The sequence below is a fragment of the Eulemur rufifrons genome, chromosome 30 (genome assembly GCF_041146395.1).
Source record: "Eulemur rufifrons isolate Redbay chromosome 30, OSU_ERuf_1, whole genome shotgun sequence".
In the NCBI taxonomy this organism is placed as follows: Eukaryota; Metazoa; Chordata; class Mammalia; order Primates; family Lemuridae; genus Eulemur; species Eulemur rufifrons.
The window spans coordinates 129908146-129925682 of record NC_091012.1 but is presented as its reverse complement, the minus strand read 5'-3'; the positions used below and the strand labels follow the sequence as shown (position 1 = coordinate 129925682).

The 17537-nt window shown below is 36.7% G+C and overlaps 1 protein-coding gene across 1 annotated transcript in view; it reads right to left on the bottom strand.

Moving 5' to 3' along the window:
• The window catches only part of SCML2 (Scm polycomb group protein like 2), an 84818-nt gene that overhangs the window by 49710 nt on the left and 17571 nt on the right, over positions 1-17537 (bottom strand). The window contains exons 4-7 of the mRNA XM_069463463.1: positions 17295-17365; positions 16234-16468; positions 13019-13107; positions 4443-4686 (exon numbers count right to left, since the gene is read on the bottom strand). Coding sequence (XP_069319564.1) covers positions 4443-4686; positions 13019-13107; positions 16234-16468; positions 17295-17365 — 639 coding nt within the window. The remainder of the gene's footprint in view (positions 1-4442; positions 4687-13018; positions 13108-16233; positions 16469-17294; positions 17366-17537) is intronic.

Below are 17537 nucleotides of genomic sequence, written 5' to 3'. Positions count from 1 at the left end.
ATATCAAACAAAAACCTGTATCCCTAAGTTTACTGCAGCATTATTCACAGTAGCAAAAATATGGAATCAACCTAAGTGTCCATCAACAGATGAATGGATAAAGAAATGCTACTCAGCCACAAAAAAGGATGAAATGCTATCATTTGCAGTAATACAGATGGAACTTGAGGTCATTAAGTGAAATAAACAAGGCTCAGAAAGACAAATATCACATGTTCTCACTCATATGTGGGAGCTAAATAAGCTGCTCTCATGAAGTAGACAGTAGAATGACAGTTACCAGAGGTTGGGAAGGGTGTGTATAGTGGGGTGGTAAAGAGAGGTTGGTTAATGGGTACAAACATACACTTAAATAGAAGGAATAAGTTCCAATGTTCAATAGCAGAGTAGGGTGACTATAGTTAACAACAATATATTGCATATTTCAAAGTATCTAGAATAGAGGACTTGAAATGTCCCCAACACATAGAAATGATAGGTGATGAATACCCTAAATGCCCTGACTTGATCATTACACATTCTATGCATTTAACAAAATACTCTATGTATCCCATAAAAATATACAAATGTATCAATAAAAAAACAGTAACAACATGAAGTTGAGAGGGATAAATAGAGTATTCTAAGTTCCTTTTACAGTATTAGTATAAAGATATAAATGAATCTCAGGCTTAATACTATTAAGTTAGGAAGGATGTTAAAATTTCTAGAGCACTAAAAGAACAGAATATATAGTATGTAACTTCTAAACAAAGAAGAAAAATGGAATGAGAAAAAATAATCCTCCATAATTTCCTGAAATAAAAAAAATAAAATAAAAAAGAACAGGAAAATAAAAGAAATATGGGAAAATCAGGACAAATAAATCACAAAATAAAGTGGCATACTGCAAGCCAAATATATCTGTAACTATAATAAATATAAATAGATTAAAAGCTCCAATTAAAAAATAAGTTGGCTGGCCAAAAAAATGAAATCTAGCTATTTATAGGAAATGCATCTGAAAAATAAGGATAAAGGTTGAACATTAGAGAAAGAGACAACTGAAACTCCATCCACACAAAGTCTGATAATCAGACAAAATAGACTTAAAAAAAAAAGTTACCATAGATAAAGAGGGTTACTGTAGAAGGTTCAATTGACCAGGAAGTTATGACAACTCAAAATTTACACATATCTGCTAATACAGCCACAAAATACATAAAGCATAAAGCAAACACTAAAATGACTACAAGAAAAAAAACAGATCCATAATTATAATTGAACCTACAAGGGAAAAACAATTTGAATAACAGCAAATTTCTTATCAGAAACCATGGAAGCCAGAAGAAAATTGCAGAACACTTTTCAAGTGCTGAGAGATACAAACTGTTAACCTAGAATTCTGTATCTAGCAACTATCCTTTAAGAACGAAGGGGAAATAAAGACATTCTCAGATAAGAAAAACTAAGAATTTTTCATCACCCTAACCTAAAAGAATGGCTAGGGGAAGTTGTCTAAACATGAAGAAAATGATAAAAGAATCTTGAAAATTAGGAAGGAAGAAAGAGGAACTGAAAGGGCAAAAATGTAGGTAAATATAATAGATAGACTTAACTTCTTCTCGAGTTTTCTAAATTATGTTTGATGGTTGAAGCAAAAAATTATAATATTGTCTAATATAGTTCTCGGTATTGAAGGAAATATTGAAGAAAATTATAAATAGTGTAGGATAAAGGAATGTAAAGTGAGGTAAAATTTCTAAATTTCACCTGAAGTGGGAAAATGTCTACTGCAGTAAAGACAGAGGAGTATCTCACAAAGTATTGGGAAGCCACATTTTTTTTTAACACTTTGCATTTCCTATTTACTACTTGACTCTCTAAATCTGGGTTTTTAAAAGAAGTCCAGTAACCATAGTTTTACTAAAACCAGGAATGAGCTCTCCTCTTGCTTGACTTTTATGCTGTATTTGATAATGTTGAATATTTTCTCCTAAAATCTTTCCTCTCCTATTGTTTGAGAAACTAACCTAGCAACTCTCCTACATTTATGTATACTTTTTTCTCAGTGTCCTAGATTGACTTCTATCTTCTACCTATTCCTTATTTTTATGCTCCTCAAAGTTCGTGCCTCAAATCATGTGCACTGAAAACAATTGAGCCCTATTCCAGACCTACTGATTCAGAACTCCTGGATGTCGAGTTCTAGGGAACTGCCTTTTAACAAGCTATCCCAGGTGATTCAAGTGTGAGAATTACTGTCTTAAATGTTGACCCATGAGGTTCTGTCTTGGTCCTCTTCTACCTTCACCTGTCACACATACACAATTCAAACTACACCCAAAACTTCCACCACCTGCTGCTATCAACAAAATGTGTAAACTGCCCATCAGCACCCCCAGCACCTATAATTCTGCCTGGCACAAAGAATATTTGTTTGAGTGAACATGATGACTCTCAAACCTGCTTTATCAACCAAGACCTATCTTTTTATGGCTCCAGATCTGCATGTGCAGCTATCCAATGTACATGTGCACCTGGATATCCAAAGTTATTCTGAATCAGTCAGGATTAAGTTCAACTAAAAACAGAAAACCCTAAAAGAATAGTGGCTTCCATAACATAAAAGTTTGTCTCTCACAAATAACAGTCTGGAAACAGACAATATGAGCTAGTATGAAAGTTCTGCTCCATGAAGTTCTCAGGGACTCTGGCTCCTTCCTGCTTTCCAATCATTCCACAGTGCCTAGGATATGGTCCCTATCTTATGCACCAAAACGGAGCTCCGGCCAAAACCACATTCCTAGCAGCAGGATATAACAGGAAGAAGAGAAGGACATGCTCATCTTTCTATAATACACTTTCTGGAGATAGAACATGCTATCTCTACTTTTATCCCATTGACCAGGACTTAGTCTCGTGGCCATACCATACTGCTAGGAGGCTGGAAATGTAGTCTTTATGTTAGACAGCCAAATTGTATTACTAAGAAAAAAAAGGAGAAGAGATATTGGAGGACAACAGTATTCTCAACTACACATTCCAAGTTCACTGTGTCCCAAGCTGAACTCGTCAGCTTTCAGGATAAACCATACAATTTTACATCTTTGTGATGTGTCCACCCTACTTTTATGTCCATTCTGTCTGGCAAATTCTTTCTCCTCACTTATTCTCACATCATGCATCTTTTTGTGAAGCTTTCCTTTACCCAACCACCTTTCTCTCTAATCCAGACTGGAAGTCTTTGAGCCACCTCCATATCTAGCATACATCTATATTTTGGCATTGCTAACTCTATCTTTTTGTTTTAAACAAATCTATCCCTCCAATTCATCCCTCTTCCACTAGAAGGTAAACTTCTTCAGGGCAGAGACTATGTTTTATTTATCTTAGCATCATATGCACGTAGGTATATGTCATACTAAATTTTACAAAATCAACTATTAATATCTACTTCCTAGAATTATGGCAGCAGGAAACTGATAAAAGAAGTACCTAATAAAAAGGACATTGTGTTATGTAGTATTGTAGTATAATGGGATGTATTAAAGTCCCAAATTACAGAAGATTCTAATAGCAGTTGCAAGAATATGGCTCAAAGCTCTTACCTCGCCACTGCCCTCCTCCACACAACTTAGCTATTTATTTTCTATATCTATTCTTTTTTTCTCATAAAAATAAAAACATTTAGTGGGGTAAATTTTAAGTATGTTTACATTCAATCCCACTGATAAGTTTATACTAAACTTAGGCCAATGATTGGGTTCTATACTTGGACCCCACTTAAGTCTCAGCAGTTATTCCACCATAAAAGACCAAGTTAGGCATATCTAAGCCCCTGGAACAGTCACCAAGAAACTTCAACATTTTGATGACTTTTCTCTGAAAGAAAATACCTAGATGATCATAGTATTCAACTTAGGAAACAGTGTTACAACTGATAAACACTACCATAACTAAAATAACACATTAATCTATGATGGCTTCCATAGAGTCAAAGTTTTCACTGACATGTAGATTTTACTTAAGACTAGGAGCAAAATCATGTAAAACATGTTTTTAACAGTTGTTATGCCCAATCTTTTAAAAAATACCTTTGAGATATGAACAATGGAATACCATGTGTAACTTTTAATTGAACGTTAACTATAAAGGTAGCTGAGCTCCACCCCCTCAAACAATGCTTACAGCAACAAGGCTTCAATGGTCCAAATGTGACTTTTAGCTTTGCCCATATTCTTCAGTACAAACTGGAACTCAGACTATGATGCTGGGGTGGCCCTCAAGAATTCTGATCATAGGCTTCCTTTACCTCCAAGTCTCCAGCCTGGACAGTACTCTTGCTGTTCTGCACTCCAGTTGGGCATGAAGTCCTAATATTATCAGTGCTAACCACAATGCTACCAGCAACAGTCTAACTTCAATAAAATAAAAGAACGTGTAGTTAATTATTATCTTACCATTAGTTCCTGGTGGTTGTAACACATCTCCTGTCAGGCTACACCACCCAACTGGGAAAATATCTCGAGAATCATACTTGCACCAGTAATCAAAACCTCCACTCCAGCCATCAAATGTGATGTGAACTTCATCTCCTTTAACATTTCCAATAGTTGCAGGGCAGATCAGATAAGGATTCTTTTTGTCTATAGCTTCGAGTTTCATCCCCACTTTAAAATTATTTATGGGTGGCTTTGGTGGTTCCTACCAAAACATTAAAAAAAATTCATTAAGACATATTAGAACCATTTGCTCAAGTGTACTCTTTAACAATCCTTAGCAACCAAAAATTAAGTTCTACGTTTAATTATCAATTAATATAGGAAGAAAACAGTTCTCACAGATCTGAAACTCTGCTCTCCAACATCTCACTTTTATTCTGGAGCAGAGCCAAGAACCTGGAAAGAAACAAAACCAGCCTGATTGATTGATTCATTCATTCATTTAAGAAATATGTGTTATCTACCAGTACCAGGAATGTAAGATTCAATGGTGAAAAAAAATATCAAAGATCCCTGTTCTGGTGGAGCTTACATTCTAGTGGTGGTGGTAATGATTAGGGGAAGGCGAGAGCTATTAACAAGAAATTTTAGAAGAGACAGTCAGACAAACCTAATAAATATGTAAATTATAGGGTACGTTGAAAGGTGAGAAGTCCAAAGAAAAAGGAGAGCAGCAGATAATATCCTAAAAGACACTCAAAGTATAAAATGCAGACACAAGAATATGAAAGTCATATAGCCTGGGGTCTTTTACTATATCCAATCCAGAAACCATTATTTTAAAAGTATTCCTTAATTCTGGGAGGCCGAGGCAGGAGGATGGCTCAAGGTCAGGAGTTCGAGACCAGCCTGAGCAAGAGCAAGACCCCTGTCTCTACTAAAAGAATAGAAAGAAATTATCTGGACAACTAAAAATATATAGAAAAAATTAGCCGGGCATGGTGGCGCATGCCTGTAGTCCCAGCTACTTGGAGGCTGAGGCAGAAGGATTGCTTGAGCCCAGGAGTTTGAGGTTGCTGTGAGCTAGGCTGACGCCACGGCACTCTAGCCAGGGCAAAAGAGCAAGACTCTGTCTCCAAAAAAAAAAAAAAGTATTCCTTAGGCATAAAAAGTTAAAGCATGTAAATGCTAACAGGATTCTTAGAAAGCCTAAGTGCTATGGTTAAAAGCAACCAACATCTTTTCTTTCAATCTGCTTTTTTCATCCTAGTAAAGCACCATCACAGCAACCCAGCCACCCAAGCCAAAAGCCTGGAAATACAGTCATGAACCGGTAGTTCTCAGGCCTACTGAACATTAGAATTACGTGTGGCCACACCACCAGCAATACTGATTGAACTGGTTTAAGGTGGGCACAGGTCTCAGCACATTTTTAATTCCCCCAGGTGAGTCTAATATGCTGAGAACCACTGCCCTAGACTCATTCCTTTCACTTACCCACAATCCAGTCAAAAACTGCTACCTGCCAATCAGACCTGGATTTTAAACCTAGGCAGTCTGTCTTGGTGCCACCTCCTTGGAACACCATCACTCCATCATCTACCTGGCCAACTCCAAATCACGCAGTTTAAAGTACAGCTCTCCTAGCCTCTTTGAATGCTTCCCTGACCAACCCCAGCCCACTCCTAGGCCCACCTCAAACACAGCCACTCTTGAAATTGTGATACCACTCTTAAAATGTATTCACTCTTCCATGAGACTAAGAAATCTTAAAAGTAGGTATGATATCTTATTCATATTATTATTTCTAGCACAGTACCCAACATCAAGCATTTTTTTAAATGAAAGAACTAAAGGATCACCTGAGAACAGTAAACAAATTCCCAATTCTTTCACCAAGACAATTTTTAAAATATATCTAGTAGGTTGGCTCCTTTTTCAAATGCCCTCTTAGGATGATGAGATGGGTTTTAAGGGGGCATTTGAAAAAGTCATCCTTTACTTTTCTGTTGTTACCCTTTACACCACTGCAATCTGAAAGTTCCTAAATTATTAGCTTTCAAAGTCCTTTTAATTATATATTCTTAATTTGATTCTTAAAAAAACACCCTGAAAGTTGGCACGTCAAAAGTTAGCTTTATCAAAGATCAAAGTATTTGATAAATAAATAGCTGGTAGTAAGAAGCAGAAGTACATGAAGGGGCTAAAGGTCAATTGTCACTACATATGAGAAGAAGAAAAAAGGGAAGGAGGATTTAACAAAGAATAACGATGGCAGTTGACAAATTTGTCCTGGACACTCACAGAATGCAGAAAATGTTCAAGGCACATATAGGATCCCAGGACCTTACACTGTCATATAACAGACTAAGTTCAAATGGCAATATATATTTTCTGTTTGTTACAAAACAGAATTAAAAGACAGGAAAGAGCAAAAAGAAAGATAAGAGTCAAATATATAACCTAAAAAGATATCCCAATGTGATTATGTTGTCAATACCACTATTAGCTGGCAAGTGACAAAAACTAGAAAATGATTACATACAAAATGAAATTTATTCTCTGAAGATTTTCATACTGTTTATTAATTCTTCTAAATTCCATGAATAGTCTATCAACTTTACTTACATTAGTATAGTCATACAAATAAACAGAGCTGTGGGAGAAACTAATTTTTATTTTTTAAAAAAATCAAAGGAACTATTTTTGCCCAAACACAGTAAATGAAAGAGATTTATCTTAAAACAAGCTACCTTCAGATTTAGGTTAATTGGCAAAATGGTTCCCTCTGCTGTCCACAAAAGGTACTGATACAAAATTGCTTTTAAATATTTAAAAAAATTTTTTTATATAAAATAAATACTTGTACATATTTTGGGGGTACATGTGATATTTTGATATATGTATTAATATACAATGTGTAATGATCAAATCAGGGTAATTGGGATATCAATCACCTCAAATATTTGTGTTGGGAACATTACAATTCTAGCTATTTTGAAATAAATAATAAATTATTGTTAACTATAATTTCTCTGCTATACTATCGAATACTATTATACAGAGACCAGTGAGGAAGCTACTGCAGTAATCCAAGTGAGAGATAAAGGCAGCTTACACTACAGCGATGGCAACAGAGATGATAAAAAGTGGCTGAATTTTGGATATACAGTCATTCCTCAGTATCCACAGGGAACTGGTTCCAGGATCCCCTGAGGATACCAAAATCTGAGGATGCTCAAGTTCCTTATATAAAATGGCATAATATTTGCATACAACCTACGCATATCCTCTCATATATTTTAAATCATCTCTAGATCACTTATAATACCTAATACAATACAAATGCTATGTAAATAGTTGTTATCCTGTATTTTTAAAATTTATACTTTTTGTTATATTGGTTTTTTTAATATTTTCAATCTAAGGTTGGTTGGTTGAACCTGTGGATGAACAACCTGAGGATATGGTGGGCTGACTGTATTTTGAAGGAAGAGTTAATAGGATTTCCTTATGGATTGGGTGTAGGGTATGAAAGAAATAATCACCAAGGTTTGTAACCTGAGCAACTGAAGGACAGCTGCCTGACCCTGAGATGGGGAGGTTGTAAGTGGAGCAATTTGAGATGTCCATTAGACATCCAAGTGGAGATGTTGAGTAGGTAGCTACATATACAAACCTGATTTGGGAGTAAAAGGTCTGGATTGGAAAATACAAATTTGAAAGTCATCTGCATGTAAACTGTATTTAAAATCAGAAAACTAGATGAGATCACCAAGGAATTGATATAGATTAGGATTTCTCAGCCTTGGCACTATTGACACTTGGGGCCAGAACATTTTTTGTTGTGGGGGGCTGTTCTGTACTGTAGGATGTTTAGCAGCACCCTGGTCTCTACCCACTAGATGTCAGTAGCACCCCCCCACACACACACAGTTATAACAAACACACATGTCTCCAGACACTTTCAAATGTCCCTGGAGGGTGGGGGGGCAAACTGCCCACCCCTGGTTGAGAACCACTGACATAAATAAAGAAAAGGACCAAAACACTCCAACATTTTATCATGCTCTTTCACATCCAGGTTACAGAGCAGCATTTCATTACTTTCTTCTCAGAACGCAAAAGCAATTTTATTCCCTTTTCATTACCAAACCTTAGTTCAATATCACCATCCATTTCACCTACTTATAATTAGCTGGTAAGCCCTGCTGGACCAAAGTCCCACGTGCTTATGACATGTGGTACCAAACATTTTTACTCTTCATCCTTAGCTGAGCCCTCTAAAATACTGTCCTCTGTCCCTAGACATTCCCTCTCTCATCCCATACAGAAGCTGCTCCAAACCTTTACCATTCTCCTTAAAAACAATGATGTATCCTCATTATATTATTATTTTGTCAACTTTCTCCCCAACTAGTGATTAAGCTTACTGCCTAAGTATTGGAACATAGTATATATTCAATCTATGTATGACTCCCACTCCAGTCTTTCACAGAAATACGAATTTGAGGTCTATTTACAGAAACAGTAAATTGAGGCCATTAGGAATGAACTCTATCAATATTCTACCCCCCAAATTACAAATTTAGCTCTGAGGACACTTTTCATCTGGACTTTAGCTCTTGCTAATGTAACTGAAGACTGTCTATCTACCATATAGTCAAGAATCAGCTTTCCTCTTAACTGAGCTCTCTTAAGTACATGATATGGGCCAGGCACTGTACAATTCTGAGTTGTACTTGCAACTGTTAACCACTCCCCAATCCTTGCAACTCTTTGTTCCACCGCGTTCAATAACACCAGTTAATTCTGGTTTTCCTCCTCCCTCTACTTCTATGGCTGTTCCTATCCCTTTACCCACCCCATAAATGTAGATAGGTATTTCTCAAGGCTTGAACCTTGACACTCCTCTCCTTTTCTTCTATACATTCTCTGGACTAGCTCATTCGTGCTCAAGTCTTCCATCACTACTATTTATGCTAAAAACTTCCAAATCCACATGCCCAAGACAAACTTTGTTTCTAAGTTCTAAACCCTTTACTTGCAACAGACTAGTAGTCATCCCTACTCAATTTCCCAGAGGCACCTCACCTCAATATGTCCAAAACAAAACCCATCTGCTCCCTCCATATGTAGCCATCTTCCTGTACTCCCTTATCTATCCTTTCTTCATTCATTTAACAAATAAGTATGTGCCCAGGAACTAAGACGGGCACTGAAAATACAAAGATATGTTAACTGCTCAAAAGGAACTTTCAGTCTAGGAAGCAAGAGAGACAGTGAAAATAACAATATAATCGAATACATACAAACATTGAGATATGCACAAGGAGCTACAGAAGTGTAAGAATGGAGAGGGGGAATTAGGCATGGGTATCTTGGAGGATTTAATGCCTGACCTGAATCTTTAAAAAGTAGGAGTCAGCCAGGGAAAAACCAGCATGAGTCAAAGCACAGCTCTAAAAAGGAACAGGATATCTACAATCTCTTATAAGCAATTTAGAACATAAAATCTAAAGCAAGGAGTGGCAGCTGTAAACCAGATCACACAGGACCTAACAGGCCATATTAAGAAACTTACAGGCCAGGCGTGCGGTGGCTCATGCCTATAATCTTAGCATTCTGGGAGGCCAAGGCGGGAGGACTGCTTGAGGTCAGGAGTTCGAGACCAGCCTGAGCAAGAGCAAGACCCCGTCTCTACTAAAAATAGAAGAAATTAGCTGGACAACTAAAAATATATAGAAAATATTAGCCGGGCATGGTGGCGCATGCCTGTAGTCCCAGATACTCGGGACGCTGAGGCAGGAGGATCGCTTGAGCCCAGGAGTTTGAGGTTGCTGTGAGCTAGGCTGATGCCTCGGCACTCACTCTAGCCTGGGCAACAAAGTGAGACTCTGTCTCAAAAAAAAAAAAACAGAAACTTACACTTCATCCCGAGTGTGAGGAATGTTAAAAGAGTTTTAAGCAGAATGATGTGGTAAGGTTTTTTTTTCTTTTTGTCAGATATACATTTCTAGCAGTTGTGTGGAAGAATGAAGTTTAGAGGCAGTTAAAAGACTAGTGTAATAGTCTGGGCAAGAGGAAAAAGCCTTGTGAAAGTTGACAGAATCAAAATGGAATCACTTATGCCAAACCCTAAGAAAATGGAGTCAGGTAACCATAAAGGAGGGACTCTAATGCATACAAGCCTATGATAAAGACTATTACAAGAACTCTCTGAAAACCATGACCTTGCACATAGGCCACCGTAACCTTACACAAAGAATCCTCTGCGAAGACTTCTGTCCAGCAACCACCTGTTCAACCCTGGACACTACTCTTGTTATTGATCCTTATACCCGAGGACAATTATTTCAATATAACTTATGGAACCTTCCTCATTTTGCTTTTAAAAGCTTCCCCCCTTGCCTTAACCTCCCCGGATATGCCTATGATCCATCACAGCTCCAACATCCCAGATTGCAAATCCCCTGTCAGTCATTCCCAAACAAACTCATTTTTTGTTTTTTTGGAGAGTCTCTTTTTCTGTTGTTATTTTAGGTTGACAGCCTCCATGAGGGGCAGTGATGGTAAGGTTAGAAAGAAAAGACAGAAGAAATAATTAGGGAGCTAAGTGGGTGGCTCTTCCTAATTAACTGGCTATACAGAGGCCAGAGTTAAGAAGGAGTGAGGATTTAAGATGGTTCCTGGCCAAGTTTCAAGTTGGTTGAAACACACACACAAATCATTCCGAAGAAGAAAATAAATCCAATCGAAAAACAGGCAAAGGCAATTCACAGAAAAACAAGATGCTATAAAACAAATATAAAAAGCTCAATTTCACTAGCAATCAGTGCAATGCAAATTAAAACAATGGGATACCACCCCAATCTTCACCATCCCCCAAAAGATTGACAGAATTTTAAAAGATGGATAATATTCAATGTTAGTGAAGATGTGGGAATACAAACATGTCTATACACTAATGATGGAGCACAGCTTGGAACACCCTTTCAGGATGTAATTTAACGGTATATATCAACACTTAAAACATACATCTCTTTGAACCAGCAATTCTAGTTCTAAGCACATAGCCATTCACACTTTTGTACAAAGCTCTATATAAGAATGCTCACTGTAAAACGCATACATATAACAAGAATATGAAGACAAACTAATCATCCATCCTTGGGGAGGGGGTAAATCAATTCTGATAATCCATACTACTACTTGATGTTTCACATCCCTGTCTTCAATCTTCCAAAGTTTTTAAAAACTATCATCAATTATTACCATTCCCAGTATGAATAGTTATAATAAAATTTAAGTAACTGATAAAACAATCAAGAGAGAGAGTGAGAAAGAAATATTTTAACCTATAATTTAACTAAAACATGGCTTTAAATCATTATTTCTTAACTCTTTTCAACATATTCTCAAGAATATAAACTATTTTTGGAATTTTTCCTCTTTTTTTTACATAACAAGTATTTCCTTATAACAAATTCTTTCTGATGACTGCTTTTAACATTCTTTATTTCTGAAACCAAATCTCTCCAAGTAACTTTCAAATAGTTTTCTGGCCTACCATAATTTTCTCCAATATCAAAGGGATGACTAATACAGTCAAATGAAGGGAAGCTTCACTTCTAAAGGTAAGTAAAATATAGCAATGAATATTTGCTTCCAGTAGAGTACCCCTTTCATATCTAAAGTCAAGAAGGAAGGTACTAATTCAATTGGACTAGTGAATGATTATAATTGAGACTTTTTAATGATTTGCTGTTATGGGTTGAATTCTGTCATCCCCAAAATTCATATGGTGATGCCCTAACCCCCCAGTATCTCAGAATGTGACTGTATTTGGACATGGGATCTTTAAAGAGGTAATTAAGTTAAAATGAAGTCCTTAGGGTGGGCCCTAATCCAATATGAGGAGGAAATTGGGACACAGACACATAGACCGTGTGAAAACACAGGGAGAAGACAAGACATCTACAAGCAAAGGAGAGAGTCCTCAAAAGAAACCAACCCTGCTCTCACCTTGATCTCAGATTTCTAGTCTTCACAACTGTGAGGAATAAATTTCTGTTGTTTAAGCTACTGTTATGGACTGACCTGTGTCCTCCCCAAATTCTTCTGTTGAAGCACTAACCTCCAACATATATTTGGAAATAGGGCCTTTAAGAAATAAAGGTTAAGTGAGGTCATACAGGTGGGGCCCTAATCCAATAGGACTGGTGTCCTTATAAGAAGAGGAAGAGATACCAGGGATATGCATGGACAGAGAAAAGACTATGTGAGGACACAGCAAATAGGTGGCCATCTACAAGCCAAGTTGAGAAGCCTCACCAGAAACCAACTGTGAGGGCACCTTGATCTTGGACTTCTAGCCTCCAGAACCACGAGAAAATAAATTTCCATTGTTTAAGCCACCCAATCTGTGGTACTTTGTTATGGTAACCCTAGCAAACTAATACACTTGCCAATCCAGTAATTTAAAAAACATTTTTGCTTTTCCATGTCAGAGAAGACAAAGCATTTAAGCATTCCCATTAAAACAGTAAAATCATGGCCCAGCTGATGGAAGCTTTTTATAACACCATTCTTACCTTTTTGAAGAATGCTGCGGGTGCCATTTCTGATCCATTTAGTGTTCGTAAGAGAAACATTGGCCAAGATGATGTACTCATTTGGTACCCTATTTTATAAAATAAATTAGATATCATGAAAAAGCTTCCCTACAATACCACATAGCAAATTGGTATAAAAATAGGTTTTATTCACCATTCTTCTCGAGAGAATGACTTTCTTATCTAAGAAATTGGGACATGGGCAAGAGGAACAGATGCACCTTCCTCTCATTGCTACTGCCCCCAGTGTACTGTCTGGCAACAATGCTACAGCAAGGTAGAAACTCTCATTTTAAGAGAAGCCACTAGCTAAGATTCACCAACAAACATGTATATGTTGGGAATGGGCCAATATACTAGGGGTGATCCAAGCCAGAGCCCAAGAGAGCTTCCAACCCACCAACGACACATAAGCAGGGGCAAAAGTTGCAAAAGACTTCTAGCTCCCTTTTCTTCAGAGCCCCAGGCTTCTTTTATCTCAGAAAGACAGTTTTCTGTCAAACTCAGCCAATGTGCACATACAACTGTGCATTTCATTGTATGTAATTTTACCTCAAAAGACAAAAACTATAAATACTTGCTCCAGTTAACAATATACATGGCTAAAGTATGTAGAGAAAGTACACTGATGTCAATAACTTACTTTGAAATACATTTAAAAATAAAATAGATTGATGAACCTAAAGAAGGGCAGATAGATGGATAGGTAAGTGATAAAGCAAGTATAGTAAAATGATAATAGAATCTAGATAGTAGGTATGTGAGTATTCACTGCAAAAGTCTTTCATCATCTTTATATGTTTGAGATTTTCCATGGAGTGTTAGGGAAAAAGACAGCTCTCACTTTAGTGATCTTTATACATACTAAACATGATCTTCTTCTAGAATTTGTATCAGATGCTATCAATAGACTCAACAGGTATCTTTTCTAGAGATCTCACCAACTAATGGTATCACAACATCCTGCACATGCAGCAGGGAGCAGGGGTCTACTAGTTTTATTGCTTCCTGGAGGTAATCTGTTTCATGCAACACCTGCCTGCCTCAATGCTAGAATTGCAAAGAACTTGGCATACACCCCTGATGGATACATGCATTAAGATAGGGAGGCACATGAATGACTGGCAACAGGTGCATATTTTGTCCCATTCTCCATCAATAAGACAAAACATGAAAATAAGGTAAGATAAAAAGTCAACCTCTAATAATCTTGTACCAAAACTCCCTTAATATGACTAAACAATTGTTGCTAGAAAAAAACAGGGGTGGGGGTGATTTGTTATATATTCCCTTATAATAAATCAACATTATTATTGATATCTAGTTTTCTACTACTTATTAGATATCTCCAGCATTCCCTGGAGAATATTGCATAAGAACCATTCTCTGGTCCTTATGCCTTTCTATTAACCTCCAACTTATCCTGTTCCATTATGCACCAAGATTTTTCTGAATGTAACATTTTTCTTAATCCCATAATTACCTAAAGTTAAACATAGATTAAAAGACTAAAAATAGATTAAGGTACATATAAAAAGTGCAAAAACGGATAAAACTAATCTCTAGTGTTAGGAAGTTTAGATGGCATTGCCTTTGGGAAGGGAGAGGTTATGGATGGGGATCAGCAGAAGTGGGCCTTCTGGGATGCTGATAATGTTCTATTTCTGGATTTGGGTGGCAGTTATACAGGTGTGTTCATTTATAAGCCATACACTTATGATTTGTACACTTTTCAGTTTGTATGTTAAAACTTTTAAAAATGTTTTAAATAACCTTTAAGGTTTAAATAAATAAATCTTTTAAAAAGGAAAACTAAATAAGTTATATTATGTTAAAGTGAAAATTAAACTATTTATAAAAGCACCTAAAAAGCAAATTGGCATGAATTCTGTATTTTTATATATTCTGCCAGAAAAGATACTAATCAGCATGTGCTGCTATCCATTTCATATTTTTTAACTAAAACAAACTCTAAAAAGTAATTCAAAAAGAAAGAATGACCATAAATGTAGTGATATGCTTGAAATGCTGGCAATTACATAGCCACATTTTCTTAAAACAAAATGCAAAAACATATTATCATATTGCAAACAGAGAAATAAACTCCAAACAGGGATGTACTAAGCCTCAGGTTTTCACTTATATCTCATACAGAATTCTGCATAATTTAATATTATAAATAACAAACAGAACAAAAACTGTAAATGATATGTAGAAAGAAAAGGTGGCAAAAAGAAAAAAACAAACATGCCCTAAACCATCTTCTTCGAATAACATATCTCCAACTTGTTTTAAAAAGTATTTTAAAACACATTAATTAACAATTAGAACAAGGACAGTATATAAAGATATTGCTAAAAGAACAGTTATTGCTAATACCTGAGATTTTTGGTTCTCAGGGAATTTTTCACTAATAGGAGACAAAAAAATCCACTCTTTCATTGCACTTTACAATAAGGAATTTTCATTTTCAGCATCATAAAAAAGAACCAAATAAAAACCAATATCCACCATTCACTCAAAATGTACAATAGTGATCAAGTAAACTAAATAACTTATTTTCTACAAAGTATCATGGTACACTTAAATTTTAAAAAGAAAAATTTTGCCCAAAATTAGAGTCACACCCTTTTTACCTTTTAAAAACTTGGCCAAAATTGAGTGCTACATATTTTCTTTCCATTTTCTTCTCCTCTTCAAAGACCTAAAGTACTGACTCCTATCTACTCACTCTAGTTCCTTCCCACTGCAGGTAGGATGAAATTCCCAAGTTTGAAAGTGGAACCTGAATGTGGAATCACACCCTTCCCCTAATGTTCACCCTCATACCAAAAATGCTGAACAGCTCAGTGGACAATACCAAGAGAGGATGTGACTCATACCAAATGCTACAAACTTCTTCCCCAGCAGGATTTCTGAATCTGTATGTGTGATCTAATAGAGCTGTTTCTGACACTTTAAGTTTGAAGACTTAGCGTGAGTCTTGCCCTGCAGTGGGGAACCTTCAGCACACATATGCCAAACATGTACTTAAGCACAACTCCACAACAGATGGTACTGAGTTCCTCACTCATCATACATTCTCCACAGTAACTACCTGACCATCTACTATTTGCAAGAATGCCTAAGAGATTTTTAAAGGCCACCTAAAACTGTTTCTATTGTACATTATTTAAAAAACTGTTTATTCTTACCCAGTGGAGGTTGAAGTAAGTCTCCTTCCTTTTCGCATGTCCCAACAGGCTGTATATCCGGGGAATCAACAAGCCTCCAAAAATCATTTCTGTTGTCACTACCATCCAGCCGTAAACGTAATCTGGCCCCAGTAATTCCAATAACCGTAGCAATACATATTGAAGTCATATTGCGAGGGTCATGGGCTTCCAATTTCATACCAACTTTGAAGTCATTAGCTGGTGGAATCTTAGACTATATATATATATATATAAATAAAATTTTGTTAAAATGTATCAACTATAGGAAAAAACACATGGTCAGTTATGTTAACAGAATACCTGAGGAACATTTTAAGTAACAGTCACAGCAGATGATGAGCGAGGTCAGAGCCATAAGGATCAAGGAAAACATCTTCTTCAAACTCTCTCCTTGGCTTGACATGTGGCATAAAAACACTGTCCACTGCTGGTCTCATTCATCTGTCCACTTCCAGGCAACCCAAATACAGCCTTTAAAATGCATCCTGAGTGGCTTTCTAAATAAGAATCTGATTAGGCCATTCCCTTTGAAATAAGTCAACCAGCAGCTCACCACTACCTATGAGACAGTCCAACTCCTCTGCACAGTTGAAATGCCCCCTCACCTTTAACCTCATTCCCACATCATTGCCTCTATCCACTTTGTGCTCTAGCCCCCTTGTGCCATCCCTCAACACTCAAGATTCTTTCACATCCATGTGCCTTGGCTTTGGATGTTCTCTCTGCCTGGAATATCCTTCCCCTCATTCCAACTATCTCATATAGTACCTCTTCTACGAGCCCTCCCAGTATAGAGTTATCATGCTTCTATATTTATTTCTTTACATGTCTGTCTTTCCCTTAGATGGGCAATCATAAAGGCTTAGAACACCTGACACAGAGTAAGTTCTTAATGAATGAACACAAAGAGACCATCTGGCTCCTAAGTGGCACTACCGCAATCTCACTATCTCCTCACACTGCCAGAACCTAACAATCACACACTCTCCAACAAGTTAACAGTTTACATTAATATGTACATGTACAGAATTTTGGCATACCTGTCTGAAGTACTCTGAAGGAGCACTTAAAGATCCAGTGTCTTTCAAATACCTGTCCCAGTGGAAATCATCTGGAAAAAGCACATGTACAAAATAGGCGGGTTTTTTTAGTATATACAAATACTACCTTTCAACAATAAAATGGGTCTTAGTTCCATATCTCTTAAAAAAAATACTTACTAAAGAGCAGATTCAAACTTCCCAATCTACATTTGATTATCAGCATGAAAATACAAAATAAGA